The following is a 14,558-nucleotide window of genomic DNA, read 5'->3' on the forward strand; positions in this document are numbered from 1 at the left end:
TTGTAGAACACAACTCGTAACTGCAGTCTTGGGTGCAGGACGGAGCTGTTCTAGTAGACCTGCAAATGCTTTCCTTCCTCCCTGTGACAGACTTAAGCCTGTTTCTTTGTTTCCTCCACACCACAGTCTGCAGCTTTCCCACACTGACCAAAAGCAACAGCAGTGTGGCTCATGTCACCCATGGAGATAATTGGCATTGCAGAGGAATGGCTGGTTTGCCCCAGGACCAGAGCTAACATCTCCACATAGTGCCACACAGGTTCTGGAAGATGTGCCTGGCAGCCTAGGGATACCTTAGAAGTCCCTAGCATCACAGTTTGGGTGATGACCTCCCTGCAGAGACACAAGCATTTATCTCCAAGACACAGCTAGCATACATGATTTAGTTACAAAGAGAATTAAATGTGGCAAGACAGGGATGAATAAATAGATAAGTAACAGTTTGTCCACAAGAGTTAAGGAAAGTGTGAACTGAAGGTAAGGCAGCTGCAATACAGCTGTACCAGCAGTTGAGCTTATTGTGAAACTAAAGTGTCCAAACTTATGATCAGTATGTCAGCAACAAATGGAGCTCAGTGTAGACAAGCCCCAAAGCCACCTGGCTGAAGCCACTGCTCCTGCATGGTATCATGCCATGCTCCCTGTGTTTTCCCCTCTATCCTGATGCCAGGATGCAGGAAGCCTCCCATCAGCATGGGAACACCATGCATGGCAGGCATGTTGCATTACAGGTGCTGAAATACACATCCGAGGGCTGCTGGCACCCTGTACCAGTGTGACTAAGAGGACTCAAACTGGAATAATATTTCCCCTGGGCATGTAGTGGTGTGCAGTGGGGGAACACAAGGCTCCCACTCAGAATGCTCATGGCCCCCTTCACTCCCTTGGTTCTGGGCACACCTGTCATTACCCTGGCTGAGCAGAACACTGCTTCCACCAGATCTCCACCTTGCAACTGGACGCCTGCAAACATCACCTTCCCCTTGTGACCTTTTCAGCAATTCTTCACCTCCCTTCTTTCTTCAGCCTTCCCAAATGTTTTTACGTAACGGAAAGGGGAACCTAAAACCAACCACAGCTTCCTGCCCAGGGCCAGCTGCTGTAACCAGGGAAGGATGGAGAGTACACCAGAAAGACAGGGGCCTGAGGACAAGGAGCATCCTGAGACATGGCAAAGCCCGGCAAAATGCCGGCTTACACATGACTGATCTGCACCTGCTGGAAAGCCCTGCCCAAGACATCAGGCTGGCAGTGCAGTCTTCTCACTGTTTGACATCTTCAGGGGTGCTTTAGTAGCAGGCTGCCAGCAAGGGGACTCTGCTGTCACAAGACCACCCACTCCAAGCACAATGTTGACAGGAACAGTCTACACAAAGCTGCACATACTCACGTGGCCATGCAGGTCTGTGTTCAGCAGCATCATGGCACACGTGAGACAGTGAACTCCATCTGCAGAAAGAGACATAAGCAGTCACATGCAAACCCATGTCTGGGCTTTTAAGAACAGCTGAAACTGAGCTTCATAGCCTGAGTTTGTTCCCTTAACGAGAATCTGCTTTATCAAGAAATACACGTAATTAAACACATGAACAGTGAAGTCATCCCACAGCTGCCAAGCCAGAACAGCCTTTCTTCCATCTTTTAATGACTGTCAAAACTATCTTGCAGCACCCATGGATGAAGCAAACCAGACAGGAAGCCACAGTGTCACCCTTTGCTTGCTAATACCAATACCACAGCCTGAATCAACTCCCTCTTTTTCATTTAATTCAGGGCAGAAAGGGAAGAGTAAAATACACCCATTCTTGTGTGCAGAGTGGGTACCACACGGTATCCTGTCTTCTTCCTCCTCTGGCTCCCTCATTGAGGGTTCAATTAGACTGAATTTTGGAGAACTTCAGTCAGTGGTTTACACTACCTTGGCTCCATATTGGGTAGAGAGTTCTCCAGTGATTTCTAAGGTGGTCCTCTAGCAAAGGCCCTCATCAATGAGCCAGTAGAGGCAGATTGTATCACTAGCTCCATCCTCAGAGTAACTGTGGCAGACTTACAGTGTAAACTGTAATTTGCAAAAGTGGACACCAATTTCACAATCCTAATTTTCCAGGTACCTCTCTTAATATCTGAAGTGTATTGGCTGTGAACAAATCCAGACAAAGGTGACAGTGGCCATGGTGCCATTTATCACCTCTGAAAATTCAAATGCCTCCAGCCAGTTTCCAAACACGAGGAACACGTTAGGAAAAATATGTTCTCCATTCTCTTGTTCATAAACACACGGTGCCACCTTCCCTTCTTTCACCAGGGTGTCATAAAGACACAGAATAATTTTTGAGACATTCACACACTGAAGGGAGATGTGCATAAAAATCTTCACAGACGAGTCCGGATAATGACTATGCACAGGTCCCTCTGTGCAGTGAAGGAAGAGGAATGGAGGATAAGGATAGATATATCTCACAGCCAGTGTGACTACAGCAGGCTTAAATTAGTGCAAGATGAAGCCATTACAAAAAGATGTTCTCCAACATATAGATCATGTGTTCTTATGACGTTTGTATAGGCCCCAGCACCCAAGCAATGTGGCTGAACCGTAGCAGACCATGAAATGAGAGATCTATTATTACTAGCAATAGTAAGTTTGAAGTAGCTTGATTCTGGGGCTGTGGTACTCCAAGTCTATGCATTTCTCTAGAGTAGCACATCCTCTCATTTCCAAACCACAAATGCATCCAGAGGATGGAAAAGGGAAAAGAGAAAGCCAAATGCAACCCTGGATTTCCATCAAAAGAAACCACCACCGTGTTTCTGCAGTGTGGCATTCGACTACTGACAGCAGAAATACAGCATCAAAATTATGTGAAATCCAGCACAAAATTTGGAGGGCTCACGTTATTCTAAAGGCTTACTAAGGCTCGGAAGTGGCAATGTCCCTTCTGTACCCTGACTAGACTAAGTCTGCCACATCAACATGCCTGTCATTGTTTTGGTCTGGACATGACACACCTGTTCTACACGACTGAGTCCTGAAACGAGAAATGCATTAGGAAGAGGACAGGAACAGCATGGCGGCAGATCCTGTTTTACCACTACCTATTCCTCTCTCCTGCATGCCAGCCAGTAAAGTGCAAAGTGAACAAACATCACCTTAGTGCAACAGAGGCAGGTCACGAAGCAAGGGGTAATGAAGTGTGACAGTACCTCCAAGTGTGGCAGCTTCTTCTCAGTTACACTTGAGACTAAAGGCACAGCTGAGACTGTGCTTACTTTCTTTCTTGCCCTTCTCCCTTTCTCAGTGTGTGATCAGCCGGTGCTGCCATCACGGGGCTGCATGTCTCTGCTGGCATGGCTGGCTGAACAAATCAGCTATGTCAGCGGACAGCTCGTCCTCTTCTCCAATGCCAGCCTTCTCAGGTTTGATCCACGCGTTTGTTTGCTTCCGCCATAAATTTCCAAAATTACTGGAAACATTGGCAAGAAGGCAGTACTCTGAGTGATGTAGCTAGGCGAGATGAAACCATGCCAGGGTCTGGATACAGCACCCAAAACTCACCTCCACAACTGGCAAGAACTGGCATGACTGCTGCCTGTGCACGCAGAGATGCAAGCGCTGAATGGAGCACGGAAAGCAAACAGTTTCTTTTCCACCTGAGATGGGACCTATTCGCATCTACATGCATGTAGCTAGAGTACAGATACCCACATGCTGGAAGTCAGTGAGACCAGAAACCACAACTGAGGACATTCAAATCTGGAGATGCTACAACTGAGGCTTTACACTGAGGACGCTTAAACACCTTTCCTGACTGGGGATAAATACAGATTTTTCACTGCCTTACCACAGTTATGTTTGGAGAACGTGAAGGGTTTCAATGCTCACCACTGGCAGCCTCTTAAGTGTAGTACTTCTATTAAACACCTTCAATTCTTAGGCATGCACCATACACGCTATTGAAGACAAGAATGAAGGAAGAGGGACAGAAACAAAGTTACCTTGAGAAGAAATAGTGTTGGGGTTGCACTGGTAGTATCTGCTGGAGAAGTGGATTAAAACTCTTTCTCGTTCCTGAGTTTCTCCAATAAGTGAAAAGGCTTTAAAGAAACTCCTATTAGAAGAACAGAAAAAAAAAGGTGAAACTAAACTGATAAATCTCTTTTTGCCTTACACAGTGCACAGAGCAAAGCACACTTCACAGTAGGAAGTATATAAGTACATGCCAGACATTTGCTTCCAAGAAGCCTTTCTAGGAAAATGTGCTATTATGCCATGTGCAGTTAATCCCACCATTATAGTAAATGAAGCAGGAGTTAAATTACCACTGGTCTCAGTCACAGAACATACAAACTAATAAGCAATCATACCACTTCAAGGAGCTGTTCTTATTTTTAATATTTTTCTTTTATTTGGGGAAGAAACTTGAGCTGGTGTTGTTTATGCATGACAGACATCCAGGGTGTTCTCTGTCCTTCTCTAATTGTCTGTCACCCTGCACCTTTTAACTTTACACTCATTAGTATTCCCATCCAAATCCGAGGAGCTACTCCAGACATTGAAGTAAGGCCTGTGCATTGCAGACTCAGAGCCCATACCAAATGTGTGGTCCTCCTTCTGGTGGGTCACCTACCAGAATGGCCACGACCACACCAATGACCTTGCAGAGGGCAGTGTGACTACCTGACCTGCTGAAAACATCTGGGGAAGAGAGCAAAGGAGTTTTAACATCTCATACTGCATTTCAACAGCAGGAGGAGCGACCAGGCCCTCCTGGGTTCCTGGCAGTCCAGGGCGCAGGCTGACGCAGCCAGTGAGCCTGTGCAAAGAGGCAGGACACATACACATCTTCCACTCTTCATCCAACACTTAATCACCCCTCCCTTTAATCACATCACTGTTCTTCCTGCTAGAAAAACTCGCCTCGCAGCCAAGGAACTTCTGCAAAATCCCCACATCCTGGAGCCAAGAGATGACTTCAGCAGTATAAGCCTACGATCATTGTCAGGATGTTTCCAAGAAAGCCTGCTTGTCCAAAGCAAGACAGCATACAAAATGAGTGCATAATAGACAATTTTTAAATACCCCATGAGACTGAAACTAACACTAGATCTGAAAGGTGTGGAATATGTTGCTGGAACATTTATGTCTATCTAGTCTGGACGAATAAACATTAATTTTTTCTCTTTGATGTAAGGTCAGAGATGGGCTGTACTTGCAATGATCTCACACCCATACAGAGCGTGATTTGCCTGGTAATAACTTAATTTCACATGTAATGTATTGCAAATAACTCAATTCACAAGTAGGTATAACTGACTCTCCTCTCCTCTCCTCTCCTCTCCTCTCCTCTCCTCTCCTCTCCTCTCCTCTCCTCTCCTCTCCTCTCCTCTCCTCTCCTCTCCTCTCCTCTCCTCTCCTCTCCTCTCCTCTCCTCTCCTCTCCTCTCCTCTCCTCTCCTCTCCTCTCCTCTCCTCTCCCCTCCCCTCCCCTCCCCTCCCCTCCCCTCCCCTCCCCTCCCCTCCCCTCCCCTCCCCTCCCCTCCCCTCCCCTCCCCTCCCCTCCTCTCCTCTCCTCTCCTCTCCTCTCCTCTCCTCTCCTCTCCTCTCCTCTCCTCTCCTCTCCCCTCCCCTCCCCTCCCCTCCCCTCCCCTCCCCTCCCCTCCCCTCCCCTCCCCTCCCCTCCCCTCCCCTCCCCTCCCCTCCCCTCCCCTCCCCTCCCCTCCTCTCCTCTCCTCTCCTCTCCTCTCCTCTCCTCTCCTCTCCTCTCCTCTCCCCTCCCCTCCCCTCTCCTCTCCCCTCTCCTCTCCTCTCCTCTCCTCTCCTCTCCTCTCCTCTCCTCTCCTCTCCTCTCCTCTCCTCTCCTCTCCTCTCCTCTCCTCTCCTCTCCTCTCTCCCTACCTCATGCCCCCATGGGACATTTTGACAGCTAGCCATTTTTACTCTTCCTACAGCTCTGGCTTTTTCCAGCAACAGCCCCTGCCCTCACCATGCACCAGTGACCTACACCCTCTACTCCTCTTCAGCACCTTTACCCACCTCTGGAAGCTGCCTTGAAAAGGCAACTGATGAAACAGCATTTGCTACAGAAACAAGGCAGGTTCCTTGCTCTCAGAGCACGATGCTGTGGCCAAGGGCCACCAGGGCAAGTTTTTAACCACTGGGAGGACCAGGATGGACTTTGAGAGGGGCTGAAGCAGTGGTTCCACCTCTCCACCTCCTGCAGTCCTGCAGAGGACACGAAAGATGCATTCGGGAGATGCATGGATGACGTAGGCCCATGATGTGGAAGCAGAGCAGGTCGACAAAGGAACAACCCTCCCCATGTCCCAGACTTCCTACCCACAGTGATACACACTGCACAACAGCCTCCCACAGCTTGGGGGTAGCTTGGGTCTGGGCTGCCACCACAGGCTCCAATATGCTTAACAAACCACAGCCCGTCAGCAAGCCAGCAGCAACAGGATGGTTACCTCTCGCTCCCTACAAGCAGGAAGCGGCACGCCTCAGCTGCGCCAGGCTTCAGGATGATGCTCTGTCCCTGGTTTCTGCTGCCTGCTCAGGACGTACAGCCGGCAGTGACTGCAGCCAGCCCTGAAATCTCAGCAAACCCCTGGCGTGTCCTAGTCCCACACGAGCCAGGGCATATTTCAGAGAAGGTCATGACTATTAATAATAACTGGAAATCTACTGGGAGCAGAGACCTCCTAAATATGTGTCACAAAGCAATTAGGTGTTGGATTTCACCATTTAAAAGATGTCTATATTTAGCATCGCACTTCAGGGCTGCTAAAACCTGGAAGGAGCCACAGACCTCCCACCACTCCAGCTGCTCCTGCCCTGTGCTGAGTGAGGGCTCCAGCTCCATTCCCCAACATGGGAGCAGCCAGTTCACTCTTCTGCAGGCACATTTCCTTCCAGCCACCTTTGGCAGGCAGGACTCCGGGCTTTTCTTGGGGTCTGCCAGGGCCTCCTGGAGTCAGCAACCTGGAAATGCATTTGCAAGGGGACTAGCAAGTGCCTGCAGACCTGCTGGTTTTGTTTCATTAGAAACAAACAAACAAACAAACAAACAAACAAAAAACCCCACAAAAACCAACCAAACAAAAAACTCCCAAAACAACAACAAAAACAAAACAAAAAAGAACAGCAATGACCCACTTCAGTAACCTCAGTCAGATGATTTAAACTCACTTTAAATCCTATTTAATTGTGTAGCCACTGCTACACAAACTTGTTGTTTCGCCTCCTAAGAAAAAAACCCAAACCCAACCAAACCAAAACTTTGTTGAGGCCTAATTCAAGTGTAAAAAGGAAGGAAAATTGAAGGGCTGGGTTTTCAAACACCCACACTGGCAGCTACCAAACTCTCAACAGCATTTTCCACGTGGAAGCTTTTGGTGTTCTGCACATTTTTGGGTGCCTCAGAGGGACATGGAGAGAGAGGCTGCCGAGCTACAGGGCCCTGTCTTTGTGCACTGCAGTCAGGCAAAGCAAGCTCCAAAGCCAAAAAGTCTGTGCAGCTCAGCTGTTAGCAAGAACTTCATTCCTGAGCAGCACCTGGCAGACTACAAGTCCCCTGTTTACCAAGCGACTTGTTATTTTTCTCCACCTCCTCTGCATCAAGGACCATCACTAAGCAAGTCCACCCAAAGACCTCCCTCTTCAGGAAACACCATGGCTCCAACAGCACTCCAGTGTATGGCAGCACGCCAAGCCAAATAGAAGAGAAAAGCTCCATCCCCAAAACACGTCACAACCCTCTCTTCACCCTCTCAGGCACGCAAAGGACAACCACGTCAATCAAGACAATACAGCAAATGGCACCATTACTGAAACAAGAACATAAGGTCTGCAAATGGGCATGTACCTGAGCGAGTAGTCCAGCGTCATGCCTGTGAAGTCAAAAAACTTAAGGTATTCTTCAGCCACAAGCTTGCTGAATTCATTGCTTTAAACAAACAAATAAATAAGTAAAGGTTATCGTTCAAGAGAAAACCTCTCCAAAAGCAGCAAGAACAATATGGCCAAAGGCCTTATATCAGCACATACTTTTTACCCAAATGCTTTGCCACATCAGAGCGTTTGAATCTGTCCAGATGGTAGAGGCGCTTAGCCAGGCGCCTGGCTGCTTCCAAATTGCTGCTGCTGCCATTGCTGAGATCATGGCCAAGGGTTCTGGTGGCATCTTTCTCCTGGAGTTCATTGCTCCCCATGGCAGCACTGGAATTTAACACCACGTTCTGCAGTTCAGCATTGCTATGAGACAGAGAGAATACGGAAAGAAGAAAAATTAGATGACATTACAGTTTCAAGAAGGATTTGATTCCTCTTAGAATACAAAGCAATTAATGGTACAGAGGCAAGATTAAACAACACAGCAAATTCCACTTCATTGAAGGAGCTGTGTAGAACAGGGATTTTTATTTAGCAGTCATCAGAGGTTAAGAGAGTTTAACACGGAGACCCAAATATGGGCTTTCCAGCCCAGAAACACATTCTGCTCTGCACTCACCTTCCAAGTGTCCTGAGCGTCCACAACTTGTGCTTACTTCAGAGAGCTGTTGGCTATTATCAGCCTACAACTGCACCTGACAACACTGGCTCCTCATTTGCTTCTTGCACTAGTATTTTTTAACCCAGTTGCTTACTTGGCTTGAAGGGGTCCCTGTAAAAGTAGGCCATTAGCCAGTGTAAAGGCAAAAAATGCCACGAGCAAGCCAGGGTGTTCAGTAGTCCAAGCTGACTCAGCACAAGTCCCTTCCTCATTCCTCCCCAGTTGCCCTGGAAACATTACAACTCTCCAAATCTAAAAAAAACATCTGCAGAAGTCTCAGCAGCTTCCGTGCCGCCCATGAGCAGTGGGCATCCCATGGGGAAGAACCACCAGAAAAAGCAGGACTTGGAGCAAGGAATCCAGTTTAGGGAATGGGACAGAGACACAAGCCACCCAGGCCTGCCTACAGAACTGCTTGTTTTCCTCCTGCTCCCTTGTGGTGGCAATGATTTCCCTCACTGGCTGCTCAAAGTCAGTCTCAGGGCACTTTACATAAATCATGCATTTGTGGATTGCTCCCACCTCTATTACAGTAGGAAACTTCTGGCTGAGCTGTGTGTCTATTTTGCTTTCTCCCCGTAAAGAGGCAAGAGCCCTTCACACCAGAAAGTGCATCCCCACATACACACCCCTGCACACTGGCAGGCTTTTAACTTTTGAAAAGCTTTTCTCATACACTGGCATGAAAATTCTTGCAAAATCTCAGCTCGTGTGTGTGTCTGTGTGTGTGTCTGTGTGTGCGTCTGTGTGTCTGTGTGTGCTCTTCACAGCATTTCTATTCTAAAAAACACACTATACAAAATTCTTTCCACTACATCTTCATTTACATATGGCTAATGAACTATCAGCAGGGGTCATGTGCAGGGCAGATATGAGTGGAATGAGTTAAAGATTACTTTAAACACAACACTTCAACATACCACAGTTTCATACACCACTGTAATCTTCAGGCTTGACAAACCACAGTTAGAACAACCAATCACTGCGCTCCAGTAACTCTTATCTAACCATTTACTGAAATGTCTGCTAGCCAATTATTCACCCTTTTCATACATTGTGAACTTAAAATACGAATCTTCTGCTATTCTGCATGCCTCCTTCCACACAAATCATTACCTGTGTCCTACCTAACTTCCCATGCATGGTTCAAGAGAAGGAGGTGTGTAGTGCTCCTACAGGAAAGAGACTTACCCATTTCACGTTTTTTTTCCAACCTCCTAGTACTGTTAGAACACTAAAAGTATCACACATCTATGCTGTGGGTACAACTTTTTAACAAGTATCTAGGGAAAACAGACGTCTAACCTGTTCCTGCAAGTACTGGGGATTTATTTCAGTGTAAATAGTAAGGTTCTAAAACAAAAGGGGCTCAGTCTCAGTATTCCAGTGGGGAATTAATACTGTAAATACAATTCCAACCACATTCCTATCACTGACCCACCAGCTACCCTAGAAAACAAAAAAATGCCCCTCCTGAGACTGTTGCTGTGGGAAGTGCCTCCTCAGCCCTTTCCAAAAGCACTAGCCAGTGTCTGAAATTCTCTAAATTTGGTCTACTCCAAACTTGTGTTGAAAGTAAATTCCACTGTCCTCTAACACACACACCAAGCAACATCTTGTCCATTCTCATCAGGCACAACTGGTTTCAAACTTCCACTTCTAAAAACTGAGAAGAGCAAAGAATTACCAGGCAAGTTAACACATCTAGAGAGCCTTCCACATACAATGCTACTTCAACAGCCATGCCAACTTGCACAGCCTCACTCATAAATCACAGCCCTGTTTCACCACAGCTCTTTATTAAAGGCAATATTTATAGGCTTGAAAGATGGCCAAAGCTGACAAAAAACATCTGCACTCTGCTAGGAACCGGTGTACTACGGGAGTCAATGTTACTGCAAACCACCAAAAGTTTAGAAAGTGCCAGCATCTGCCACTTAGTGAAACAAACAGTATGGAAGTCCCAGCTTTTCTGTTTTGCCTCTTGGAGCAGCGGCTGGGATGTGAGGGAAGAACACACAGCTGTGCTGGTTTGACTGCAAATGAGTTCATTTCCTTCATGCAGTTAGAAGCCTTTCTTTTTCATAGCTAGCATGGTCATTATTAGGACTTAGCTTGACAACAAGAGATAACACCCCAGTACAGAGTTAATGTTTTTAATTGCTCTGGTCTGAGAGCCAAGGATGTTCTGAGTGCTCTGCCCACAGGTGTGAGGCATCAAGGAAGGGGGGCATGGATGGGGCAGAGCTTGACTGACATCCAGACTGATCAATAAGAGTATTCCATCCCATTAGCATCATGCTTTGTATTTAAGGAGAGCTGGGATCTTCCAGTCTCTCTCTTGCTTCTTCGCCTTCTTCGGTGTTTTTGTTGGAGCCAGGGGAGTTCCGTTTGGGATGTTAAATTAGGCCTTTTGTTGTTTTGCAGAGGTTTCTGGGCCCTTCTGCCTTTTATTCTCTTCTCTCTTCAGAATGAGCTGTTCAGAACCAGGTGCTGTTTTCTGAGACTGGCAGCTCAGTGTGGATGGAGTTCGTGAGGAATTGCATTGAGGATCTTTTATTTTATATTATATTCTATTTCTATTGTATATATCTGCTTACTAGTAGTGTATTAGTATTTTGTTATTTTATTAAACTGTGCTTACCTCAATCCAAGTTTCTCCCTTCCCTTTCAATTCGCTCCCCTACTGGGGGGATGCGGAGGCTGTGAGTGAGTGGCTATTGTGGTTGTATTGCTAGCTCAGGTTAAACCATGACACCAGCAAAAAGGAGAGTGTGCTCTTCCCCCAGCTTGCCAAAATGAGCTGACAGGGTTGCGTAAGAAACCTTGTCTTCCAATCTTCCTGATTGCAAACTTCATCCTGACCTTGGGACTCCGTACATATATCAGGTCAAAGAATACGGGATGCTTCCTTCAGTAATTCTGACAGTTAAATTAGCCTATTCCTCAATAAGTTAAAGAAGGCAATCAAATCAACAATATATGTTGCCTGTAACCTAAGCCACTTTTCAGGGAAAATGCCAGATTGTTCACATTTAAGTGAGACTCCTGTACCCATGTCACTGAAGGTTTAAGAAATACAGACACACTGTGCATGACTACTGCAAGCTGTCTTCTGGACAGATCATTTAGCAGGGTCCAGAGGGTGTTACACAGGGGAAAGGCTGACATCTCACCTTCAGGTCTCTCCAGGCACACCATCTTCCATCCACGCCTCAGTTTCCCCAGCTGCTGAACACAGATAGTGATACTTACCTCCTCTGTAAAATGCTTATAAAGGACTTTAATCAAGGGCTAGGAGTGACCAAGGCTGCAAATAGGTCTGTCTTCTGCAGTCTCCAGTTTCTACGCATAAAGAGTCCACAGCAGCATTACAAGCTAAAAGGAGCCAAGAAAGTGCTTTATGATGCAGAGCAAGACCGGACACAGATTTCTCATGCACGTTTACTCTTTATCACATAAAAATGAGAAACCTCCACTGACAAAAGCAGGCTGAAAATGTAATAAGACTATATTCACCCTTATCCTGGATTCAGGGCCAAAAGGGATTGGAACAATATTACTGGTAACTGCCTGTACAGGAACGGCTCCTGATTTTCATCCAGAGACTCTTACTTCAATCTCTGCTATCAGAAAACACAGAAAACACAAGCTACAAAAAAAACAGATCTCTTTGATCTCACAGTGCATGAGTTGCAGCCAGAAACCAGGTACTTAAACCTTCTTATTTCTGACCCCAGCAATTTGCTCCTGACACATCCTCTGTCGTCTGCTAAAGCATCCTCAGGTTCACAGTGAATGCACAGAGGTTGTGACCACCTTATCCAGCAGAAATTACAGCAATTCAACAGACAGCTGCTACGATAAATTCAATGCCTTCTATCAGCAGCAGCTCCTCCTCCACAATCACAGATGAAACACGGGTAGAATGTAACATCTATAAAGTTGGTTTCCCATAACACACCACAGCTAGGCATGTTATAGTTTTCTTCAGTTATTACATTATCAAGCAGGTAGACAGTGATTTAGCTCCCCATGCTAAGGTATCTCAATCACGTCACACTCATCACTTAGCACATTTGATCTGTTCAACAATATTCCAGATTCACCTGTTGTCCCTGACCCCCATCCTGGGTTTCACCAATACTGAAACCCTTCACAACAATGTATGGTTGGGGAATGGCTGCAACTTCCGGGCAAAAACAGAGCAAGGCCAGTAACATAATAGTAAGGATACAGGCACCTCATATCTCAGTGATCCACTCTCCCAGTCTTACTAGGCTGCAACTGGAAACCTCAGCATGAGTATGTGCAGTTTCAGGTGCCTTAAACCTTGGGATGCTCTTCATTTTTTAGTAAATCCATGGGTAAAAAAAAAAATCACCTGTTTTGTTCCAAGGAAGAAAAGCATGTTAGCATTTTGCATTATGAGACAAAAACTCAGACCCAGCACAGAGTAACTACCCCAGCCGCTAGCAAGGAGAAGATGTTCAGAGTTGATAGAGAGTGGCAGGGTGTGATAACTCAGCCCAACTGCTGTCCTCAGCCCAGCCATGTCAGCAATCCCAGCTGGACACGGCCTGCAGCTCTTGCCAGACCAAAGCACAGCATATGCTCCATGGCATATGGTCTCCGCTAGATGCACAGGGAGCAACTTCCTGAAGGAACACTAAACCACACAGCATGTGCGTCCGGAGGGACTGCATTGGATGCACCCATTGCAGGGGGCGCTTGGAGGAGACAGAGCTGGGACCTTCCCAGGTCTTTTTGGGAAGAAAAGAGGAGGAAATAGGAGGAAAACCAACTTTTTCTCTCAAATGAATGTGTACGCCTTTAAGATTGGCTTTACTTCAAGGCAGGCTAAGTCAGGTATTTGCCAGCAAAGTTCATCAGAGCAAAACACAGCAATGATTAAAAATAAGGAATGGTGGAGAGAGGCGTTCTGGTGCGCTGAAGCCAGGGCTAGAACAAATGTTGTTTTCAGCAGGGGTACAGCATCCATCAAAGAGTCATGTTGGGGCTGATAACTACTCTCTTCAGCACTGTGCAGGCCCTATTGTTTTGCGTGCGTTCACTCCAAGCCTTCCTCTCCTCCTGGTTCCAAAACAGAGGCATCTGGCCCCACAATGACATATCTCCTCTTTTCCTGAGGGGATAAACCTTAAATTGTGCATTTGAAAGAAAATACAAGTTTTGTGTCGTGGTAAACAGCCAGCACCCAAACTGCAGAATCAGGGGTCAAAAAGAACACGGTTGGACTAGATGACTTTCGAAGGTGCCCTCGAACCCAAACTATTCTATGCTTCTATGTTGCCATATCCTCTGGCTGTGAAAGCACCTCCTATTTCCAACTCAACAGCCCCGCAGCAGTGGGTTTCACCTCAAAGCGTGGCAGGGACATCAAAAAGGCAGAAGCACTCAGGTGCCCCTGACACCAGCCTAGACTGCAGGAGCGGCAGACTGCCTGCTGCGAAAAGTCCTTCCCCGAGGGAACAAACCCCTGCCCTACAATCCTTTATAGGGACGTGGATGCTCAGCCAGCAATATCCTTCCACATTTCACAGATGACCAAAAATTATCAGATGCAGGGACATAATTTTGTTTCAAGGGAGCTAAAAAGCCGTGCTTGAACAACCTGGCTCTGAAAGGAGTAGCCCCACCAGAGAATGGGAAAAAATCCCAGCAGCAGTGGGATGTGATGAGTCAGTTCCTGCTACAAATGACTGACCACAAAGACACACTGGGAACAGCTCTGCTGCAGCTTTGCTACAGCTCTGAACCAGCTTCTGCAGGGCCAGGAGGAAGTACAAAATCACATCAAGCAATGGTATACCTTGCCAGTTACCTCCAGCTCCAGGGCTCTTCCAAGATACAACTGTAGGAAGGGGAGAAAAATAATAAAAATAAACATAATACCCTTTCCAAGCAGATGAGTCACTGTGCTATTTTACTCCGAATGGTTTCATCAGCTTTGAAGTCCTACGTATGGATTCTCTTCAAAGACACACTT

General features: G+C 46.7%; 1 protein-coding gene across 9 annotated transcripts in view; it reads right to left on the reverse strand.

Annotated features, from left to right (window-relative positions):
• The window catches only part of PSD3 (pleckstrin and Sec7 domain containing 3), a 114,253-nt gene that overhangs the window by 63,717 nt on the left and 35,978 nt on the right, over positions 1–14,558 (reverse strand). For 8 of the 9 annotated variants that reach the window (XR_010468889.1, XM_065045651.1, XM_065045652.1 and 5 more), the window contains 4 exons: positions 8,044–8,250; positions 7,862–7,942; positions 3,994–4,106; positions 1,391–1,449 (listed from right to left, as the gene is read on the reverse strand). Coding sequence is in view for 8 of the 9 variants with exons in the window: in XM_065045651.1 (XP_064901723.1) it covers positions 1,391–1,449; positions 3,994–4,106; positions 7,862–7,942; positions 8,044–8,250 (460 nt within the window). In the remaining variant the exon portion in view is untranslated. Of the gene's footprint in view, positions 1–1,390; positions 1,450–3,993; positions 4,107–7,861; positions 7,943–8,043; positions 8,251–8,506; positions 8,761–14,558 lie in introns of those variants that run through there. The other variant, XM_021297451.2, reaches the window with a different exon arrangement.

The sequence above is a fragment of the Columba livia genome, chromosome Z (genome assembly GCF_036013475.1).
Source record: "Columba livia isolate bColLiv1 breed racing homer chromosome Z, bColLiv1.pat.W.v2, whole genome shotgun sequence".
Taxonomy (NCBI): Eukaryota; Metazoa; Chordata; class Aves; order Columbiformes; family Columbidae; genus Columba; species Columba livia.